The following is a 23743-nucleotide window of genomic DNA, read 5'->3' as shown; positions in this document are numbered from 1 at the left end:
ACTCTTTGCCAAGAGCAGCTGCTTTTGTTTATTTACTAATGAAGTGTGGTGGCTAGAGCATGGTTTTGAGATAGGAGGCACAGCATTTCAATCCAAGTAATGTGATATAACGTGGCATAGTGACTTCCTACATTCAGTTTCCTTCTCTATGAAATGGGGATAACAAATGAACCTCTATCACAGGGTTGTTGTGAGTATTGAAGGAGGAAAGACTTATGGCACCTGGCTCATAGCAAGTGCTCATGAAACACTTACTATAATTATTATCATATTATTCTACAGCCAACTTAAATTGGCTCTCCTAAAAATTCATTAGATCAAAAGCAACTGGGTCAAAATTTATAAATTTGTTTGCTCTTTTATTTATTGGGCAATAGGTGCTAGGGCATAGGCAAACTTTAGTCTTTCACTTTATACTTTCAAAAATCATATTTAAATCTGTGAGATGTATCTTCAGAGGCAGTTTCTATAAGGGATATTTTAAGTCAGAAAATTTATGAGAAAAAATGTTGTTTTCTGGATAAATTGAGATAACTCCTAGATTAAGTTTGCTTCCTCCACACTCTTCCCGTTTCAGTTCTTCTAACTCAGATCTGGGATTATTGCTTCTCTACTGGATGGCCTGGATGGCAGAATACCAAGCCTGCCATTTAAGCCTGCCTCTACCCTGGCCTGCTTTTTCTCACATCCTTGCCTCCTGCTAACACTCGGATCTGTCACTCCAAACTCATTTTGCTTTCCTATTGCCTGAGAAGACCTCAAGCTCTACTCTAGCTGCCCCCTCCCCGTCTCCAGCAGTCTCAGTCAAGGGATGCCTCTTCCAAGGTGAATTCTTCCCTCAGGATGCAGCCAGCTGTAATGGGCACAGTCAGCAGGGCATCGGGAGTGATCAGTGTCAGACTGCCTTGTGTCATGGGGCACTGGCATGCCTTACGTATCTTGTCTACTGGATATTCTATATAGTTCTGTCATAAGCCAGCACAGCACTCTCCCATTCAATCCTTCTCACCTGTTTATTTTTAATTGGGAAAAGCAACACAGGAACTACAGTTTATTTATTTTTATTTATTTTTATTTTGAGACGGAGTCTTACTCTGTCGCCCAGGCTGGAGTGCAGTGGCGCCATCTCGGCTCACTGCAAACTCCGCCTCCCGGAGGAACTACAAATTTTAAAAGGAAAAACCACACCCCAAATCTCATCGTCATAAAAATATGTACTCTTACCCATTATTTCTAAGGCTTTGTTCATATGCATATATATTAATATATCTCACAGTTGCAATTATAGTAGAGATGCAATTATACATTTATTGCCCTTTTATTATATCCTATTGTTTCCATATTTCTGCAAAATTGCCACAATTATTTTGATATATCAACTCACACAAAAATTTAGAGTAATTTTTTAATAACACAAGATTGATTTAGAATCACAGTTGTTGGTTTCTGTTTCATGACAAGCTAAATTTTATTACAGTTGCTTTCTAAGTATAACAAATAAGATATTTTCAACTCTTTTCAGAGTTTTTCAATAGGTTATAGCTCATTTGACTTGGAAGAGTATAACATTTTATTCAGAATTCAAGTTTTAAAATATGATTGCTTTACGTTCGTGCTCCCCTTAAATCAGTCAGTCTGGCTTTTTGAAAAAATAATATGCTAGAAAAGATGCTTATTTTTCTGTTTTGATGGAGATGCAGAGACTTGCATGTGTAACAGGGTATTCAAATGGGACTTTTTCTTTTGTCTCAGTTTCTGCCAAGACCTTGAGTCTGAGAAGAAAAAAAAGAAGATTAATTTTCCACATACACTTAAAGAGAAATTTCAGACCATATGTGTGGGACGTGTAGGGTGATGGTGTGATTCTAATTCCTTCACTCTCCTAGTATGCACGTGAGGAGAGGCTTAAAGGCCAGTGGAGAGACTTCAGAGAGAGAATTCCTTTAGGGGAGATGAGAGTGCCAGGCCATTCATTCCCCCTACTGTGCCCCAACTCAAGGCAAGTGAAGGGACAGCTAGAGATCTTGAGGGTTTGCTACGGGCTTGGGGAGCATGGCCACTAGCATTTTAGCCTTAAAATACTGATAGGCAAAAGACTGCCTGGAATGACATTTGGTGACAGAGCTGACCAAAAGCACGGCCAGGAGTGGCCTGATTTTCATGACATGGGATAGGGGTGAAGGGGATGTCAGGGATCATGGTTGCTTCTTGTGAGCCAGATTTGGACCTCATGGAAGGCAACGAGATGTGGATCATCTTGAAAAGATGCCAAAGAGGATGCCATGCAGGGGTGATGTGGTTTCAGTAAAGGGGTAGAAGATGGGAAGGCAGTGGGCAGCCAGTTGGAGGAGGAATTGTCCACATTGAGGGACCTGAAAGGAGCAGAGGTTTCCCAGTGGACACAGAGCTTCTCTTAATAGAAGGCTCCAGTCAGCATGTGGACACTGACTACATACAGGGCACCATTGCTAGATGACACCGTTGCTATACCCAGCTGAATAAGATATTTTCTGCCCCTAACTCCCTTTGCTGTTTGAGCCCTGGAGGAGCCAGAGGCATCACTGTGAGTAGCAGAGGAGAAGAGCAGCCAGACGGAAATACTATGGGAGCTGACTGCCTCCGCCTCACCCAACCACAGTTTCTCTCTTTGGTAGGTCTGGTCTTGGAAGGTCCTCCAATACTAGATTGGAGCAGACATTTCTTAGGGAGTGAGCGGGCAGGAGAGAGGACTGAGTCAGTTATACACCTCAGTTCATGGCACACTAGTATCATGAATTTACGAAAAAGCTTTTTTTGTTATATATATTTATGCATTTTTGTTCCCACTCCCTGCTCCAATTCTTCCCCATGGAAAACCATTTTAATGGGTTCCATGTGTATTTCTTGTTCCAGTGTGTTCTGGAAAACTTTGTATTATTATTTTAGTGTGTGTTTATTTTCCATGAATGTAAATAGCTCTGCATTAGCTTGTTTGATTTCTTGTTTTTCATGGACCATTGCTGTGAAGATTTGCCCATGTTGCCATGTGGTCTGTTGTGCCTAGCTGCTGCAGTAGGAAGTAATGGGTCCAGGCTTTTTACACCTAAAAATGGAGACCATTTGTTGGTATGAGAGAGAGTGAAAACTCTGTGTTCTGCCCCATATTTCATCCAAGGCAGAGAAGAATGATTCCCCAAAGGGTTTGGAGGTAGTTGCCTGGAAAAAAAAAAAAAGCTCTTTTATAATTGTAGCCCATCAAGTCCAGTTATTTTAATTAACCAGCTACAATAGTGTTTACTGATACATCAACATATAAGAACTGAGCACCTGTGATGTACAAGATTCTGGCAGATTTGGGGATAAATCATATAATAAAAGGCAATATAAAATAAAGCCATTCTGGGAGGTACAGAAAGTAAGGGCATGAGGGTTCAGGGAAAGGAGAGAGAAATTTAGCCAGGGACACTAGGAGAATAAAGAGGAAGGATTTGAGTTGAGACTTGAATGCTTAAACAGGATTTTGATAGAATGCAAAAGACATTCTAGTTGGGGAAGTTACACGAGCAAAGTAAAGCAAGATCCAAAGTGTAAAACTACAACTGAGAGGTGACAAGTAGGTTTTTCTTTGTTTGTTTGTTTGTTTTGTTTCAAAATATTAGTCTATCTTACTAAATGGTTAATAGTTTTGGGAGGCCAAGGTGGGTGGATCACCTGAAGTCAGGAGTTCAAGACCAGCCTGACCAACATAGAGAAACCCCATCTCTACAAAAAATACAAAATTAGCTGGGCATGGTGGTGCATGCCTGTAATCCCAGCTACTCAGGAGGCTGAGGTAGGAGAATCGCCTGAACCTGGGAGTGGAGGTTGCGGTGAGTCGAGATCATGCCATTGCACTCCAGCCTGGGCAACAAGTGCAAAACTCCGTCTCAAAAAACAATACAAAACAAAACAAAACAAAACAGAAGAAGAAGTGTAATCCAGAGTGATGATAAATTCCCTCCTAGGTAGATCCTTTGTTATTCTCAAACATCAAAATAAGGAGGTAGTGGTAGGGAGGCAAATTTGAGTAGGTCAAAATGTGTATGTGTTCTTGTGTGGGGAAGGATCAAGGGTTCCAGTCTTGCATTTTTAAAGTGGCAATTTTTATGTTTTGAGCCAATGCCTCAGATCCTGATATATCTCCTTATCATATGCATTTGGTAAACATTTTTTTGAAACCCATCTTCTTCTATGCACTCTTTGCTACATTATGGAACACTCTTATGCTGTAATTGGTGTGAGGTTTGTCAGCGTGCATGTGATGAGTTCTCCATGATTTTGTGGTTTTTTTTTTCCCTCTAATCTGACTTTAACAGGAAGTTCTTGATGTGTTGAAGCACCTTATAATCCACAGTGAAGCTCTGTGATTTGTCTTACTGAACTCTAGACTTGAAAGATTCCTGTTCCTCATTCAGATCTTGCCCCTTTTCTAACAGTACCCCTCACGGATTAATTCCCATCTTAATGTATCTCTGGTAAAACACCTGATATCATGTCACTGAGGAGGAGGCACTAGGTAAATTTGAGTTGTTCTGGGAATTTAATGTTAACAGTATTTGTGTGATGGAAAGGATCTCTAAACTTCAAGTCAACAGTGGGATTTTGTAATTAAAAAGCTAGCGGCTGGGCACGGTAGCTCACACCTGTAATTCCAGCACTTTGGAAGGGCGAGGCAGGTGGATCATCTGAGGTCGGGAGTTCGAGACCAACCTGACCAACATGGAGAAACCCTGTCTCTACTAAAAAAAATACAAAATTAGCCAGGCGTTGTGGCACATGCCTATAATCCCAGCTACTCAGGAGGCTGAGGCAGGAGAATTGCTTGAACCCATGAGGAGGAGGTTGCGGTGAGCCCAGATCATGCCATTGCACTCCGGCCTGGGCAACAAGAGCAAAACTCCATTTCAAAAAAAAAAGCTAGCATCCAAGTTCCAAACGAAAGTGGCTTTGCCATCCTACTGATCTCTCTCACTATTCTTCCGTTTCTCCTTCTCTTTCAGAGCATTTTATCAAGGGCCTGCCAGAATACCACGTGGTGGGTCCAGTCCGAGTAGACGCCAGTGGGCATTTTTTGTCATATGGCTTGCACTATCCCATCAAGAGCAGCAGGAGGAAGAGAGATTTGGATGGCTCAGAGGACTGGGTCTACTACAGAATTTCTCACGAGGAGAAGGACCTGTTTTTTAACTTGACGGTCAATCAAGGATTTCTTTCCAATAGCTACATCATGGAGAAGAGATATGGGAACCTCTCTCGCGTTAAGATGATGGCTTCCTCTGCCCCCCTCTGCCATCTCAGTGGCACGGTTCTACAGCAGGGCACCAGAGTTGGGACAGCAGCCCTCAGTGCCTGCCATGGACTGGTGAGTGCGGGCTCTGGCATCTCCTTCCCTTGCCCCGGCCCCTAAAGTCTCAGCTAGTAGACTACTACCAACAGGTTCACAGATGCACTGACATATGGGAGTTGAGCCCCTATGTGATGTGATGATCCTGGCCTCCAAAGGGGTTGGCGAGAAAGTATTTAATAAATAAAAGAGATCGACTTGAGAGATACAAAGCGTAAGGGCCCTGAGGGTTCAGAGGAGGCAGACAGAACTCCAACCAGCAACATCAGGGTGGGGTTGGAGGGGGAAGAAGAGGGAGGATTTGAGTTTGGTTTTCAGCCTCTGAGGCAGCTCTGAGGCAACTGACTGGCTGGACGGCATATTTTGAATGAGCAGAACCTAGATTTGGACTGAGTGAGAATTTATGAATAATGATGGTGATAGAAGCTGCTGTGATGTAATAGTTGACTCTGTGTGCTTCATAATCAGACTTCATGAGGGAACCTCAGGCAGTCACTTGATCCCTTTGTGCCTCTGTTTTCTCATCTGTAAAATGGAGATAATAGTGTTACCTGCCTCATGGAGCAAGGTTTGGCAAACTATGAACCATAGGCCAAATCTGGCCTGCCTCTTGTTTTTATAAATAAAGTTTTATTGAAAGGCAGATATGCAGTGTGTTTACAGATTGTCTATGGCTGTTTTCAAACTGCAACAACAGAGCTGAGTAGTTGGGGTAGTTACTGTATGGCTGAAGACACAATATTTGCTGTCTGGTCTTTCAGAAAAAGTTTGCTGACAGTTTTAATTGTGAAAAGCGCTTAATAAATAATAAACAATGAATATTGGCTGCTATTATATTTTATTATTTGAATATGCCAGGCACTGGAATATGTGGTTTACTATGTGGTTTATGTACACTGTCCACTTTGCCTCGTTTTAGCAGATGAGGCAGTTTGGAGATATTGAATAAATTCACTGTGCAAGTTACTTTGGGTTCAAGTCTTTCTACCATTATACGCTAGATCTCAAAATGCAGCCACAGTGATGGCCCCACCAGCAACTGCAGGGCAAACAATGCTCAGGAATTCTGTTGAGATTTTTTGAGGTGTATGTTTAGGGACTGAGTGACTGCAGGGGAAGGAATCCCAGAGTCCCGAAGGTGGTTATGGAGGCGTCCATGTTTTTGGCCTTGGTCCCTGTGCCAGGGCTGGTTTGCTAAGCAAAACTTCTAGTGGCATTGGAATTCCTACAAAAGGCACTTGTTCCAAATCCTCCCACTGTTACTGCCATTTTGCTAAGAATTTCTGTACTTTGTAATTTAGGGCTCTGTTTATCTTGTATCTCTGGAGTTTGGCTTTGCTAGAATACTGTGAGAAAATTCAGTAAAACATTATCCAGTGGTTTAAGTTTTCCAGAGGACCTCTGGGGATGAATTGCTTTGTACAATAAATGGAAAGTCTTGCTTTGCCTCTTTCTGTAAATTTGGATTTTCATGTTGGTATTTATCATTTCCCCCTAATTAGATCGTAGCAGAAAATCAAGAATGGTGAATGGTTTTCTATTTTTCTTTTCCTCTTCTCTCTGGGCCTCATCGGGGGTTTCATTGAGCTGCAGAACATTTCCCAGCTCCATGGCTGTCATCCTCTAGGCTTGCTCTGGACTCACATCACATCTCCCATTTGCAATCCTGGCTCTCATTCCTGTGAGACAACCCTGGAAGCATCATGGCACCTGATCCTCTATGGCCAGAACTGAAGAAAGAGCCCCTGATGATGAAACATTATCCTGCTCATTAAACATGAGCACCTTTCCGTGGGATGGAGCAGTATGGTCTGTGGACCGGCAGAATCAACATAACATTGAATGGGAGCTCATTACAAAGACAAACCCATGGGCTCCACTTCAGACCTAGTGCGTTAGGATCTCGGGGAAATGGGCAAAAATGTCTCTGTGTGTGTTTAGCTGCTTTATTGAGATATAATTCACATATATACAGTTAAGCCACTTAAAGTTTACAGCTAAATGGCTTTAAATGTGTTCAGAGTTGTGCAACCATCACCATAAATTTTAGAATATTTTCATTAGCCCACAAAGAAACCTATATCCCTTAGCAGTCACTTACCCATTCCCCCATTCCTCCACTCCCAGGGAACCACTAATCTACATTTGGTCTCTATAGATTTGCTTGTGTGAAACCTTTGTTTTAATTAGCTCTCCAGGAGATTCTGATGCCCACTGAAGTTGGAGAAGCCCTGGACTAGAGTAGTCGTTCTTAACCCTGGCTCAACATTAAGACTAGCTGGCCAGCTTTAAAATGGACCCATGCCCCAACCCTACAGCCTAGATGTTTTGATTTAATTGGTCTGAGAGTAGAGTCCAGGCATCAGCATTTTTTCAAAGGCTCCCCAGGAGATTCTAAAATGCAGTCAGTGTTGCCAAGCACTGGATTAGCATGAGTGGATGTTAACGGGTGGTATTGGCCAATATTACTCTAAAGTACCAGATCTCCCCAGGTGATTCTGATGAGCAAGCAGGGGTACAACCACTGCTGTAAATTGCTCCCTATTTTCATCTTGTGCTTTCTAAGGGAAATTGCATATTGTTTAGCATTATCTCAGGCTTGGGAATAGAATACTAGGACCCTTTCAATTTCAAATGTCCCCAAGGAGCAGCAGTACTACCATGTAGGCATTTTCAGATTCAGATTTCAGATTCATACAAAGTTCAGAAGCACAAAGTGTTAGTTAAGATGATGGGAAATTTTCACATCCAGATCAGTGAAGGATTTTCCCAGAAGAAACATTCTACTGGGAGGATTATTTTGGAACCTTTTACACATAATTGGATGTTTAATGGATGGTTATAAAAAAAGGCACCCAAGGCCAAATGAGTTTCTTTTTCTGTGTGTGCACTACTTGACTGGATTCAAGTTCATTTGCTTGTGTGCCAAATTTGCCAGTGTCCACCTAGAGTGGTCTTAGTCAAAAGAATAGTGGTTGGACTTGTGCCTGACTTCTGATCACATGTCTAGGGTGTGACATCCAGTGTAGTTGTTCTATCTTTACCCAAGTATGGCCCTACATTCAAATTCACAGGATGGCAGGCCTAGGATCTGCTGGCTCTAAGACCTTCTCCACTTCTAGGGGCAGAAGTAGCATTTGGGAAGTCCTTCTTCGGAAGGATACACTTTCATGTGGACCAGGGCATCTGCTTGTCATTCCTGGGATGCAAGCCTGGCTTTCTTTGTTTCAGATGTGGTCATCTGAATGAGATGTTGGAGGCTGTGTTCTCTTGGAGTTGTCTATGATTCGAGACTCATTTAGTCTCCTCTGGAGCAGACTCAGATGATTTCAAACTGAGGACCCTAGAAAAGCTACCTATGGGAAGCTGTGGGACAACCTCCTTCCTCCATTTAATATACTGTAGCATGGCTCCAGCCCTTGTCCAGACTGAGCCAGCCTGTGTCTCGGCTCAGCAGCTCTTCTCTGTCATCTCCACCATTTTCACTACCCCTCCCCCGTCAACATTTTCACAACTTTGGCATGTGGAATTTGTTTTTTTTGAACAGTTTAGTTGATCTCTTCCATTCTCAGCTTTTTGATGGAGGAACTGTGTTCTTTAACCAGTTAGACTCTGAGTTTATCCTCAGGAATGAGTATCGCAGTGGGGGTGGTTTTGGTTTTGCTGTTGCCAGGAGCACTACAGGATTGGTTCCAAGTGAATTTGTTGTTAGTATTTCAGTTTAGATTTCTGCACTGGAAGGATAGTGCAAGATATCTACCCTCATGCATAAGACAGGATTGGGGTTCTGATTTTTCATAGGGCATTCTAATTCTGCCAAGCACTTACCCTCTGGACTGTGTACCTGGGTCATTAAACTAATAATTTTAATTTCTGTTTACAGCACATTATTTAATTCCTGTTCATAGCATTTCTTAGCTCAGGCTTTATTAAAGTGAATACAGTTCTTGACTCTATCAAAAACTCTAATTCCAGCCCCTGCTGGGAAATCAAATTCTAATTCTTAATCTGAATAGCTGGTCATGGATCTCTCAAGGGCCATCCAGCTTTAACTTCCATCCACTCTCTGGCCTTAAGTTTCCCTTTCTCTTTGGGTGAATTGAGATTTCCTTTCTTGTTTTAAACTCAAATATGTGTTAAACTTTTGAGAGAGGTGTTTCTTAGTATTTTTATGTTAAACTTTTTATTTTGAAATAGTTGTAGATTCATAACAGTTGTAAGAACTAATTCAGAGAGGTATTAGTATGTACCCTCTACCCAGTTTCCTCTGATGGCAACATCTCGCAAAATTACTTTACAGTATCACAGCCAGGATTTTAAGACTGATGTGGTCAAGATGACACACTTTTCCATCACAAGAATCCCTCATGTTATCCTTTTATAGCTATACCCATTTCTCTCATGGTGCCACCACCTCATATTTATATTTTACATTTAAGTCCATAATCCATTTTGAGTTAATTTTTGTATGAGGTATGAGACTTAGAGGTTCTCCTCCCTCCCATCCTCCCTCGTTTTCTCTCTTCCTTCCTTTTTTGCTTTGTTGTTTGCCTATGGATGTCTGATTGTTCCAGCACCATTTGTTGAAAGGCTGTTTTTGTTTCATTAAGTTGCTTTTGCACTTTTGTAAAAAATTAGCTGATGTATTTTTGTGAGTCTATATCTGAGTTTTAGATTTTGTTCCATCAATAGCACACAGTCTTCATAACTGTAGCTATATAATTAGTCACGAAATCAGGTAGACTGATTCCTCCCATTTTAGTCTACTTTTTCAAAATTGTTTTAGTAATTTTAGTTTCTCTGTCCTTAAATTTTATGATAATCTTGTCTACAAAATCTTGCTGGGATTTTAGTAGGAATTGTATTACATCTATATATTAGTTTGGTAAGAATTGACGTCTTTGCTATGTCAAGTCTTGCGATCCATGAACATGGTTTGTGTCTTGATTTATTTAGATCTTCTTTGATTTTTTCCATCAATGTTGTGTAGTTTTCAACATCCTAGCTCTATATGTGTTTTGTTAGATTTACACCTAAATATCTCATTTTCTAAGTCCTTATATTTTTAATTTTAGTATTCATTTGCTTATTGCTAGTATGTAAACACATAATTAATTTTTGTATGTTTACTTTGTATGCTGTGAATTTGCTAAACTGTCTTGTTAGCTCTAAGATGGTTTTTTTAGAAGATTCTTTGGGATTTTCTATGTATACAATAATGTCATTTGCCAATGGGGCAGTTTTATTTCTTCCTTTCTCTTCATATGCCTTTCAATGTTCTTTTCTTGCTTTATTACATTGGCTACAATTTTGAGCACTATATTGAATAAGAATGGGGAGAGCAACATCTCTTGCCTTTTCTCCAGTCTTAGGGAGAAGGCATTCAGACTTTTATCATTGGGTATAATATTAATTATCTGTTTTGTTTTGTTTTTGTAGATGCTTTCTATCAAGTCACAGAAGTTTTCTGAGAGCTTTTTTTGATTATGAATGGGTATTGAATTTTGTCAAGTGCTTTTCCTGCATCAGTTGATATGGTCTTGTGACTTTTCTTCTTTAGCCTATTAATATGATGGACTATATTGATTAATTTTTTAAAAAGTCTTTATTTTTTAAGAGCAGTATTAGGTTTATACCAAAATTGAGAGGAAAGTAAAGAGATATCTTATAATCTCCCTGCTCCCATATATACATAGCTTCTCCCATTATCAACATCCCCCACCAGAGTAGTACATTTGTTATAATTGATGAATATATGTTGACACATCATTATCACCTAAAGTTTATTGCTTACATTAGAATTCACTCTTGGTGTTGTACATTCTATAGGTTTGGACCAATTTATAATGACATATATCCACCATTATATTCTCATATAGTGGATTTTCACTGCTCTGAGAATTTTCTGTGCTCCACCTATTTATTTCTCCACTCTCCTACCCCTGGAAACCACTGATCTTTTTAGTTTTGCATTTTCTAGAATGTCATATAGTTGTAAAAGCATACAATATGTAGCCTTTTCAGACTGGCCTTTTTCACTTAGTAATATGTCTCACTCTGCTGGTAGGCTGGAGTGCAGTGGCGTGATCTCGGCTCACTGCAACCTCCGACTCCCTGGTTGAAGCAATTGTCCTGCCTCAGCCTCCTGAGTAGCCAGGATTACAGGCACGCACTACAATGCCCAGCTAATTTTTGTAATTTTAGTAGAGACGAGGTTTCACCATGTTGGCCAGGATGGTCTCAATCTCCTGGCCTGGTGATCCACCCACCTCAGCCTCCCAAAACACTGGGATTACAGGTGTGAGCCACCGCACCCAGCCCCCTGAAGTTTTTTTATGGCTTGAAAGCTCATTTCTTTTTAGTGCTGAATAATAGTTTATTATCTGGATGTACAGTTTATGTATTCATTCACCTACTGAAAGACATCTTCATTGCTTTTAAGTTTTGGCAGTTATTGATAACGCTGCTGTAAACAACCTTGTGCAGGTTTCTTTGTGGACAAGAGTTTTCAACTCATTTAGGTAAATATCAAGAAGTGTTACTGCTGTATTATATGGTACAAGTATGTTTAGTCTTGTAAGAAGCAGCCAAATTGTCTTCCAAAGTGGCTGCACTATTTTGCATCCTCACTGGCAATGAAGGAGCATTCCTATTGCTCCATATCTTTGCCAGCATTTGGTATTGTCAGTGTTCTGGATTTTGACCATTCCAATAGATGTGTGGTGGTATCTCATTTTTGTTTTATTTTGCATTTTCTTCACCATGGAAATGCATATGATGTGGGATATCATTTCATATGCTTGTCATCTGTATATCTTCTTCAGTGAGGTTCCTGTTAAGGTCTCTGTTCTAGTTTTTCATCAGGTTGCTAATTTCCTTATCGTTGAGTATTAAGAGTTCTTTGTAAATTTTGACAGCAGTTGATTTATCAGATGTCTTTTGCAAATATTTTCTGTCAGTATATGACTTGTCTTTTTATGCCCTAGATAGTGTGTTTCACAGAGCAGACATTTTTAAGTTATTCTTTCATGGGTAATTCCTTTGATGTTGTATCTAAACAGTCATTGACAAAAACAAGGTTATCTAGATTTTTCTCTTATATTATCTCTAAGAGTTTTAGAGTTTTATATTCTACATTTAACTCTGTCATCCAGTTTGCGTTAATTTTCTTGAAGAATATAAGATTTATTGTGTTAGTTTTCCCAAAGGGTGTCTGGATTATTTTTGCATGTGAATGTTCGTTTGTTCAGCACCATTTGTTGAAAAGTCTGTCTTTTCTTCATTACATTGCCTTTGCCACTTTGTCAAAGATAAGTTGATTATATTTATGTTGGTCTATTTATGGGCTCTCTATTCTGTTTCATTATCTATTTATCTATTTTTTCACTAATATCACGTGGTCTTGATGATTATACCTTTAATGTAAATCTTGAAGTCCAATAGTGTCAGTTCTCCACTTCTTGCATACTGTATTGGCTAGTCTGTGTGTTTTGACTCTCCATATAAATTTTAGAATCATTTTGTGAATATCCACAAAGTAAATTGCTAAGATTTTGGTTGGGATTGCATTGAGTCTATAGATTAAGTTGGAAAGAACTAACATTTTGATAACATTGAGTCTTCCTATCCATTAGCATGGAATATCTCTTCATTTATTTATAGCTTCTTTTATTTCCTTCATCAGAATTTAGTATTTTCCCTCATATAGATCTTGTACATATTTTGTTCGATGTACCTAAGTATTTAATTTTTGGAGAATGCTAATGTAAATGGTATTATGTTTTTAATTTTAAATACTTCTTGTTCATTGCTGGTATATAGTAAAACAACTCACTTTATTAACCTTGTGTCCTTCAAGGCTGGGTACAATCACTTGCTATAATTGTTAGTTTCAAGAGTGTTTTTTTTTTTTTAAATCTACATAGCATTCATGTCATCTGTGAACAAAGTATTATTTCTTCCTTTGCAATTAGTATACTTATATTTCCTTTTCTTGTTTTATTGTACTACCTAGAACTTTCAATATGGTGTCAAAAAGGAGTGGTGAAAGAGGACATCTTTGCCTTACTTTTGATCTTAGTGGGAAAGCTTCTAGTTTCTCATAAGTATGAAGAGATATTCTTTATTAAATTGAAGAAGTTTGTCTCTATTCCTATTTTACTGAGATATTTTATCATAAATGAGTGTTGGATTTTGTCAAGTGTTTTTCCTCCATCCATGGGTATGATCATGTAATTTTTTTCTTTAGCCCGTCAATGTCATGGATTACATTAATCAATTTTTGAATGTTGAACTAGCCTTGAATATCTGGGATAAATCCCACTTGATTGTGTTGTATTATGTGTCCTGCCTGAAATGTGTCTGGGTCCCTTTTAACCATGGCTGGAGCTGGAGTGGCTTGGACACAGGGAGCAGAACAAATGTCTTCTTATACATTGTTGGGTTCAGTTTGCTTGAGGGGTTTTGCGTCTCTGTTTATCAGAGAAATTGGTCTGTAGTTTTCTTTTCTTTTCCTTTTTTTTTTTTTTTTTTCAGATGAAGTCTCACTCTGTCGCCCAGGCTGGAGTGCAGCGGCACGATCTCGGCTCACTGCAACCTCTGCCTCCCGAGTTCAAGCGATTCTCCTGCCTCAGCCTCCCACGTAGCTGGGACTACAGGGGTGTGCCCACCATACCCGGCTAATTTTTGTATTTTTTTTAGTAGAGACGGGGTTTCGTTTCACCATATTGGCCAGGCTGGCCTCAAACTCCTGACCTCATGATCCACCTGCCTTGGCCTCCCAAAATGCTGAGATTACAGGCATGAGCCACCACGCTTGGCTAGTTTTCTTTTCTTGTAATGACTTTGGTTTCGGTGTTAGGGTAATGCTGGCCCCACGGAATGAGTTAGAAAGAATTCCCTCTGCTTCTGTCATCTAAGAGATATTTCAGGGAATTGACATAATTTCTTCTTTAAATATTTGGTAGAGTTCACCGGTGAACCTATCTGGGCCTGATGATTTTTCTTTTGGAGGATTATTAATTATTGATTCAATTTTTAAAATAGATAGAGACCTATTTGCCTATTTTTTCTTGTCTGTGTTTTGAAAGATTGTGTCATTCAAGGAATTGTTTCATTTCATCTAGGTTACCAAATATTGGGGCATATAGTGTTTCATAATATTCCTTTATTCTTTATTCTATAATATTTCTCACATAATGAACAAGTGAGAAATGTTCATTCTCACATTGCCATAGAGAACTACCTGAGAGTGGGCAATATTTAATGTCCATGGAATCTGTAGTGATATCCCATCTTTCATTTCTGATATTGGTAATTTGTTTTCTTTCTCTTTTTTTCTTATTTAGCCTAGCTCAAGGCTTACTGATTTTATTGATCTTTTAAAATAATCAGCTTTTGGTGTTACTGTTTTTTCTATCTTTAATTGCATTGATTTCTTCTTTAATTTTTACTATTTTTTTTCTCATTGAATCTAATTTGCTCTTTTTTTTTCTAGTTACCTAAGGTAGCATTGGCTCATTTTTCAAATACTGAAACAGGCTTGCATCTCTGGAATTAATTCCACTTGGTCATGGTGTACAATTCTTTTTATATATCACTAAATTCTATTTGCTAATATTTTTAAAAGGATTTTTGCATCTATATTTATGAAAGATATTCTTTTGTAGTTTTCCTTTCTTTCAGTACTGTTTGTGTCTGATTTTGGTATCAGGGTAATATTAGCTTTATAAAATGAATTGGGTAGTGTTTCCTTATCTTCTGTTTTCTGGAAGAGATTGCATCAAATTTATATTAGTTATCTTTAAATGTTTGGTAGAATTTGTATTAAAACTATCTGGGCCTAGAGATTTCCTTTTTGGGAGTTTTAAAAAGTTATGAACTTTATATTCTTAATATAATTCTTAATAGGGCTATTCAAATTTTCTATTTCATTTTGGGTGAGCTGTGATGGTTTGTGTTTACTGAGGAATTAGTTTATTTTATCTAAGCTGTTAAATTTATGTATTGATTTGTTCATTGTTCTTATATCTTTTTTTGGGGGAAATTTTGCTTTAATCTTCATATTAATTCATTGTCACATGGCTATAAAGAACTACCTGAAACCAGGTAATTTATAAAGAAAAGAGGTTTAACTGGCTCATAGTTCCACAGGCTGTACAAGAAGCATGATTGAAGATACCTCAGAAAACTTACAATCGTGACAGAAGGCAAAGAGGAGGGAGGCACATCTTATATAGCCAGAGAAGAGGGAAGAGAGAGCGAAGGGGTAGGCACTACACACTTTTAAACAACCAGATCTCATGAGAACTCACTCACTATCACAAGAACAGCATGGGGGAAATCTGTCCCCCTGAGCCAATCACCTCCCATCAGTCCCCTCCACCAACACTGGGGATTACAATTTGCCGTGGGATTTGGACAGGGACACAAATCCAAACCATATCATTTTAGCCCTGGCCCCTCCCAAATCTCGTGTTATTCTCACATTGCAAAATACTATCATCCCTTCTCAACAGTTTCCCAAGTCTTAACTCATTTCAGCATTAACTCAAAAGTACACTGTTGTGGGAAGTCAGGGACCCCAAACAGTGGGACCTGCTGAAGCCATGACAGAAGAACATAAATTGTGAAGATTTCATGGACATTTGTTATTTCCCCAAATTAATACTTTTATAATTTCTTATGCCTGTCTTTACTGCAATCTCTGAACATAAATTGTGAAGATTTCATGGACATTTATCACTTCCCCAATCAATAGTCTTATAATATCCTTTGCCTGTCTTTAATCTCTTAATCCCATCATCTTCGTAAGCTGAGGATGTATGTCACCTCAGGACCCTGTGAGGATTGCGTTAACTGTACAAATTGTTCGTAAAGCATGTATGTTTGAACAATATGAAATCTGGGCACCTTGAAAAAAGAACAGGATAACAGCGATGTTCAGGGAACAAGGGAGATAACCATTAGGTCTGAGTGCCTGGGAGCCAGGCAGGACAGAGCCATATTTCTCTTATTGCTGAAAATGGGTAAGAGAAATATCGCTGAAGTTTTTCCCCAGTAAGGAATATTAATAATTAACAGCCCTGGGAAAAGAATGCATTCCCACGGAGGGCCTCTAAAATGGCCATTCTATGAGTGTCTACCTTATGCAGTTGTAGATAGGGATGAAACATGCCCTAGTCTCCTGCAGCGCCCCCAGGTATATTAGGATTAGGAAGTTCCTGCCTAGTAAATTTTAGTCACACCGGTTGTCTGCTCTCAAACTCTGTTTCCTGATGTTTATCCGTGACAGTGTGTGCCCAGTGGGACATTGATCTTCATTAGCAATTCTAGTTTTGCCCTGACCTTGTGATCTTGCTCTGACCTTCTGCCTTGTGATATTTTATTGCCTTTGAAGCATGTGATCTCTGTGACCCACACCCTATTTGTACACTACCTCCCCTTTGAAAATCGCTAATAAAAACTTGCTGGTTTTGCGGGTCAGGGGGCATCACGGAACCTGCCGACATGTGATGTCTCCCCTGGACACCCAGCTTTAAAATTTCTCCTTTTCTCACAGCTCCTCTAGTCAGTGCCCTAGTGGGGACCCTGTGTAGGGTTCCAATCACACATTTCCCCTCTGCATTGCCCTACTAGAGGGTCTCCATGAGGGCTCCATCCATGCTGCAGACTTCTGCCTGGACATCCAGGCATTTTCATACATCCTCTGAAGTCTAGGTGGAGGCCCCCTGTCCTCAGCTATTGCCCTCTGTGCACCTGCAGGCATAACACCACGTGGAAGCCACCGAGGCTTACAGCTTGCACCCTCTGAAGCAGTGGTCTGACATATGTCTGGGACCCTTTTAGCCATGGCTGGAGCTAGAGTGGCTGGGACACAGGGAGCAGTGTCCCAAGGTTGCACAAGGCAGTAGTGCCCTGGGCCTGGCCAACAAAACCATTCTTTTCTCCTAGATCTCTGGGTCTGTGATGGAGCAGCTGCTGCAAAGGTCTCTAGAATGCTTTTGAGGCACTTTCCTCATTGTCTTGACTATTAACATTCAGTTCTCTTTGCTTACACAAATTTCTACAGCTAGCTTGAATTCCTCCCTCAGAAAGTGGGTTTTTATTTTCTACACATGGCTAGGCTGCAAGTTTTCCAAACTTTTACAGTCTGCTTTCCTTTTAAAAAGGTTTGTCCAATATTTTGGCTTCTCTGGGCTACATTGGAAGAAGAAGAATTGTCTTGGGCTACACATAAAATACACTGACACTAATGATAGCTGATGAGCTAAAAAATTTTTGCAAACAAATGTCATAATGTTTAAGACACTTTACAAATTTGTGTTGGGCCACATTCATAACCGTCCTGGGCCACATGTGGCCAATGGGCCATGGGTTGGACAAGCTTGCTTTTAAATATAAGTTCCAGTTCCAGGTCATTTCTTTGCTCACAATATAAGCATGGGTTGCTAGAAACAGCCAGGCCACATCTTGAACATTTTGCTCCTTAGAAGTTTCTTCCACCAGATGCTCTAAATCATTATTCTCAAGTTCAAAGTCCCATAGATTTCTAGGGCAGGAGCACGATGCCTCTAACCTGTTTGCTAATGTGTAACAAAAGTGACCTTTGCTCCAGTTCCCAACAAGTTCCTCATCACCATCTGAGACCACCTCAGCCTGGACTTCTATATTACTATCAGCCTGGATTGTCCATATCACTATCAGCATTTTGGTCACAGCAATTTAACAAGTCTCTTGGAAGTTCTAAACTTTTCCTCATCTTCCTTTCTCCTTCTGAGCCCTCCAAACTGTTCCAACCTCTGCCTGTTATCCAGGTCCAAAGTCACTTCCACATTTTCAGGTATCTTTATAGCAATGACCCACTTCTAAGTACCAATTTTCTGTATTAGTCCATTCTCACACTTCAATAAAGAACTACCTGTGACCAGGTAATTTATAAAGAAAAGAGGTTTAATTGACTCAGTTCCATAGGCTGTACAGGAAGAATGGCTGGGGAGGCCTCAAGAAATTTACAATCATGGTGGAAGCCAAAGAGGAAGGAGGCATTTATTACACGGCCAGAGGAGGAAAGAGAATGGAGGGAGAGATGCTACACACTTTTAAATAACCAAATCTCATGAGAACTCAACTCCCTATCATGAGACCAGCAAGGAGCAAATTTTTCCCCATGATCCAAATCACCTCCCATCAGGCCCCTCCTCCAACACTGGGGATTACAATTCCACATGAGATTTGGGCAGGGACACAAATCCAAACCATATCAAACTTAATATTACATTTGACTTAGTATAATTGATAAAACAAGCAGATAAAAAATTCTGTAAGAATCTAGAAGATTTGTGCATCACAATTAATAATTTTAACTTGTGGACATATATATATAACAGTACACCCAACATTGCACAATTTTTGTTTAAAAACTGTTTTTATGTGTGTGTGTGTGTGTGTGTGTCTGTGTGTGTGCTGTGTGTGTGTGTATTTTTATTTCAATAACTTTTGGGGTATAAGTAGTTTTTGGTTACATAGATGAATTGTATAGTATTGAAGTCTGAGATTTTAGTGCACACATCACCCAACTAGTGTACACCATCCAATATGTGGTTTTTTATCACTCATCTCCCTCGCAACCTCCCACTTCTGAGTCTCCAAAGTCCATGATACCACTCCATATGCCTTTGATTATCCATAGCTTAGCTTCCACTTATAAGTGAGGTCATACAGTATTTGGTTTTCAATTCCTGAGTTACTTCACTTAGAATAATGACTTTTAGCTCCATCCAAGTTACTGCAAAAGACATTATTTTCTTCTTTTTTATGGCTGGATAGTATTTCATGGTGTATATATGCCACATTTTCTTTATCCATTTGTTGGTCAGTGGGCACTTAGGTCGCTTCCATGTCTTTGCAATTGTGGATTGTGCTGCAATAAACACATGTATGCAGTTGTCTTTTTTATATGATGACTTCTTTTCCTTTGAGTAGATACACAGTAGTGGGATTTCTGGATCAAATGGTAGATATACTTTTAGTCCTTTAGGAAATTTCCATACTGTTTTCCATAGAGGTTTTACTACTTTACATTTCCACCAACAGTGTATAAGCATTGCCTTTCACCACATCTTTCACCACACCTATGCCAACATTTTTTTTTTTTTTACTTTTAAATAATGACCACTTTTGCAGGGGTAAAATAGTATCTCATTGTAGTTTGAATTTTCATTTCTCTGATAATTAGTGATGTTGAGCAGTTTTTCATATGTTTATTGGCCACTTATCTTCTTTTGAGAAATGTCTGTTCATTTCATTTGCCCACTTTTAGATGGGATTATCTTTTTTTCTTGCTGATTTTTTTGAGTTCCTTGTAAGTTCTGGACATTGGTCCTTTTTTGGATGCACAGTTAGCAAATATTGTCTCTCATTCTGTGGGTTTTCTATTCACTCCAATGATTATTTATTTTGCTGTGCAGAAGCCATTTAATTTAATTAGATCCTATTGATTTATTTTTTGTTTTGTTGCATTTGCTTTTGGGGTCCTAGTCATAAATGTTTTGCATAAATGTTTTCCATAAGAGTTTTTCCTAGGTTTCTTCTACAGCTTTTATGGTTTCAGGTCTTAAATTTAAGTCTTTGATCCATCTTGAGTTGATTTTTGTATAAGGTGAGAGACAAGGATCCAGTTTAATTCTTCTATAAATGGTGCTCTAGAGTTTTCCCAGCACCATTTATTAAATAGGATGTCCTTTCACCAAGTTATATTTTTGTATTTTTTTGTCAAAGATCAGTTGGGTGTAAGTATTTGGCTTTATTTCTGGGTTCTCTATTCTGTTCCATTGGCCTGTGTATCTACTTTTATAACAGTACCATGCTCTTTTTGTATCTATAGCCTTGTAGTATAACTTGAAGTGAGGTAATGTGATACCTTTGCCTAGGATAGCTTTGGATATTCAGGCTCTTTCTTTGGTTCCATATGAATTTTCAGATTGTTTTCTAATTCTGTGAAAAATGATGTTGGTATTTTGATAGAAATTTCATTGAATCTATAGATTACTTTTGCAGTATGGTCACTTTCATGATATTGATTTTTCTAATCCATGAGCATGGGATATGTTTCTGGTTGTTTGTATCATCTGTGATTTCTTTCAGCAGTGTTTTATAGTTCTCCTCATAGAGATCTTTTATGTCCTTGGTTATGTGTATATCTAGGTATTTTGTTTTTGTAGCGATTGTTAAAGGTATTGAGTTCTTGATTTGATTCTCAGCTTGGTTGTTGTTGGTGTATAGCAATGCTACTGATATTTGTACATTGATTTTGTAACCTGATACTTTACTGAATTCGTTTATCAAATCTAGGAGTCTTTTGAAGGAGTCTTTAGGGTTTTCTAGTTATACAGTCATATCATCAGTGAACAAGAATAGTTTGACTTTCTGTTATCTGATGTGCTTTATTTCTTTCTCCTGTCTGATTGCTCTGTCTAGGACTTCCAGTAGTATGTTGAATGGAAGTGGTGAAAGTGAGCATCCTTGTCTTGTTCCATTTCTCGGAGGGAATGCTTTAAACTTTCCCCCCTTTGGTATGATATTGACTGTGGGTTTGTCATATATGGCTTTATTATTTTGAGGTATGTCCATTCTATGCCTAGTTTGTTGAGGGTTGTTATCATAAAGGAATGCTGGATTTTATCACATGCTTTTTCTGTATCTATCAACATGATCATATGGTTTTTGTTTTTATTTCTGTTTATGTGATATATCACATATATTGACTTCCATCATCCCTACATCCCTGTGATAAAATCCACTTGATCATTGTGTATTATCTTTCTGGTGTGCTGTTGGATTTGGTTTGCTAGTATTTTGTTGAGGATTTTTGCATCTATGTTCATCAGGGATATTGGTTTGTAGTTTTTTGTTTTTATTATTGTTATGTCCTTTCCTGGTTTTGGTATCAGGGTGATACTGGTTTCATAGAATGATTTTAAGAAAATTTTCTTTTTCTCAATCTTTGGAATAGTTTCAGTAGGATTAGCACTGATTTTTCTTTGAATCTCTTATAGAATTAAGCTGTGAATTCATCTGGCTCTGATCTTTTTTTTTTATTTAATACTTTAAGTTCTGGGATACATGTGCAGAATGTGCAGGTTTGTTACATAGGTATACATGGGCCATGGTGGTTTGCTGCACCCATCAACCCGTCATCTACCTTAGGTATTTCTCCTAATGCTATCCCTTCCCTAGCCCCCTAACCCCCTAACCCCCTACAGGCCCTGATGTGTGATGTTCCCTTCTCTGTGTCCATGTGTTCTCATTGTTTAGCTCCCACTTAAGAGTGAGAACATGCGGTGTTTGGTTTTCTGTTCCTGTGTTAGTTTGCTGAGAATGATGGTTTCCACCTTCATCCATGTCCCTGCAAAGGACATGAACTAATCCTTTTTTTATGGCTGCATTGTATTCCATGGTGTATATCTGCCACATTTTCTCTATCCAGTCTATCGTTGATGGGCATTTGGGTTGGTTCCTAGTCTTTGCTATTGTGAATAGTGCTGCAATAAACGTGCATGTGCATGTGTCTTTATAGTACAATGATTTATAATCCTTTGGGTATATACCCAGTAAGGAGATTGTTGGGTCAAATGGTATTTCTGGTTCTAAGTCCTTGAGGAATCGCCACACTGTCTTCCACAATGGTTGAACTAATTTACACTCTCACCAATGGTGTAAAAGCATTCCTGTTTCTCTACATCCTTTCCAGCATCTGTTGTTTCCTGACTTTTTAATGATGGCCATTCCAACTGGCGTGAGACAGCATCTCATTGTGGTTTTGATTTGCATTTCTCTAATGACCAGTGATGATGAGGTTTTTATCATATGTTTGTTGGCTGCATAAATGTCTTCTTTTGAGAAGTTCTGTTCATATCCTTTGCCTACTTTTTGATGGGGTTGTTTTTTTCTTGTAAATTTGTCCTGAATGGCATTGCCTAGGTTTTCTTCTAGGGTTTTTATGGTTTTAGGTCTAACATTTAAGTCTTTAATCCATCTTGAGTTAATTTTTGTATAAGGTGTAAGGAAGGGGTCCAGTTTCAGTTTTCTGCATATGGCTGGCCAGTTTTCCCAACACCTTTTGTTAAATAGGGAATCCTTTCCCCATTGCTTGTTTTTGTCAGATTCATCAAAGATCAGATGGTTGTAGATGTGTGGCATTATTTCTGAGGCCTCTGTTCTGTTCCATTGGTCTATATATCTGTTTTGGTACCATGTTGTTTTGGTTAGTGTAGCCTTGTAGTATAGTTTGAAGTCAGGTAGTTTGAAGCTTCCAGCTTTGTTCTTTTTGATTAAGATTGTCTTGGCTATATGGGCTCTTTTTTGGTTTCATATGAAATTTAAAGTAGTTTTTTCTAATTCTGTGAAGAAAGTCAATGGTAACTTGCTGGGGATAGCATTGAATCTATAAATTACTTTGGTCAGTATGGCCATTTTCACAATATTAATTCTTCCTATTCATGAGCATGGAATGTTTTTCCATTTGTTTGTGTTACTGTTTGTGTCCTCTGTTATTTCCTTAAGCACTGGTTTGTAGTTCTCTTTGAAGAGGTCATTTACATTCCTTGTAAGTTGGATTCCTAGGTATTTTATTTTCTTTGTAGCAATTGTGAATGGGAGTTCACTCATGACTTGGTTCTCTGTTTGTCTGTTATTGGTGTATAGGAATGCTTGTGATTTTTGCGCATTGATCTTGTATCCTGAGTCTTTGCTGAAGTTGCTTATCAGCTTAAGGAAATTTTGGACAGAGACAATGGGGTTTTCTAAATATACAATCATGTCATCTGCAAACAGAGACAATTTAACTTTTTCTCTTCATATTTGAATACCCTTTATTTCTTTCTCTTGCCCGATTGCCCTGGCTGGAACTTCCAATACTATGTTGAATAGGAGTGATGAGAGAGGGCATCCTTGTCTTGTGCTGGTTTTCAAAGGGAATGCTTCCAGCTTTTGCCCATTCAGTATGATATTGGCTGTGGGTTTCTCATAAATAGCTCTTATTATTTTGAGATATGTTTCATCAATATCTAGTTTATTGAGTGTTTTTAGCATGAAGGGGTGTTGAATTTTATTGAAGGCCTTTTCTGTATCTATTGAAATAATCATGTGTTTTTTGTCATTGGTTCTGTTTATGTGATGGATTATATTTATTGATTTGCATATGTTAAACCAGCCTTGCATCCCAAGGATGAAGCCGACTTGATCTTGGTGGATAAGCTTTTTGATGTGCTTCTGGATTCAGTTTTCCAGTATTTTATTGAAGATTTTTGCATTGATGTTCATCAGGGATATTGGCCTGAAATTTTCTTTTTTTGTTGTGTCTCTGCCAGATTTTGGTGTCAG

The 23743-nt window shown here is 38.8% G+C and overlaps 1 protein-coding gene across 2 annotated transcripts in view; it reads left to right on the top strand.

Moving 5' to 3' along the window:
- Positions 1-23743, top strand: part of ADAMTS12 (ADAM metallopeptidase with thrombospondin type 1 motif 12) — a 349097-nt gene that overhangs the window by 5691 nt on the left and 319663 nt on the right. For both annotated transcript variants that reach the window (XM_012501615.2, XM_012501616.2), the window contains exon 2: positions 5019-5380. In XM_012501615.2, the coding sequence (XP_012357069.2) occupies positions 5019-5380 (362 nt within the window). The remainder of the gene's footprint in view (positions 1-5018; positions 5381-23743) is intronic.

Source organism: Nomascus leucogenys, chromosome 6 (assembly GCF_006542625.1).
Source record: "Nomascus leucogenys isolate Asia chromosome 6, Asia_NLE_v1, whole genome shotgun sequence".
In the NCBI taxonomy this organism is placed as follows: Eukaryota; Metazoa; Chordata; class Mammalia; order Primates; family Hylobatidae; genus Nomascus; species Nomascus leucogenys.
The sequence above is the reverse complement of the archived record's forward strand: the minus strand, read 5'-3'. Positions and strand labels throughout refer to the sequence as shown.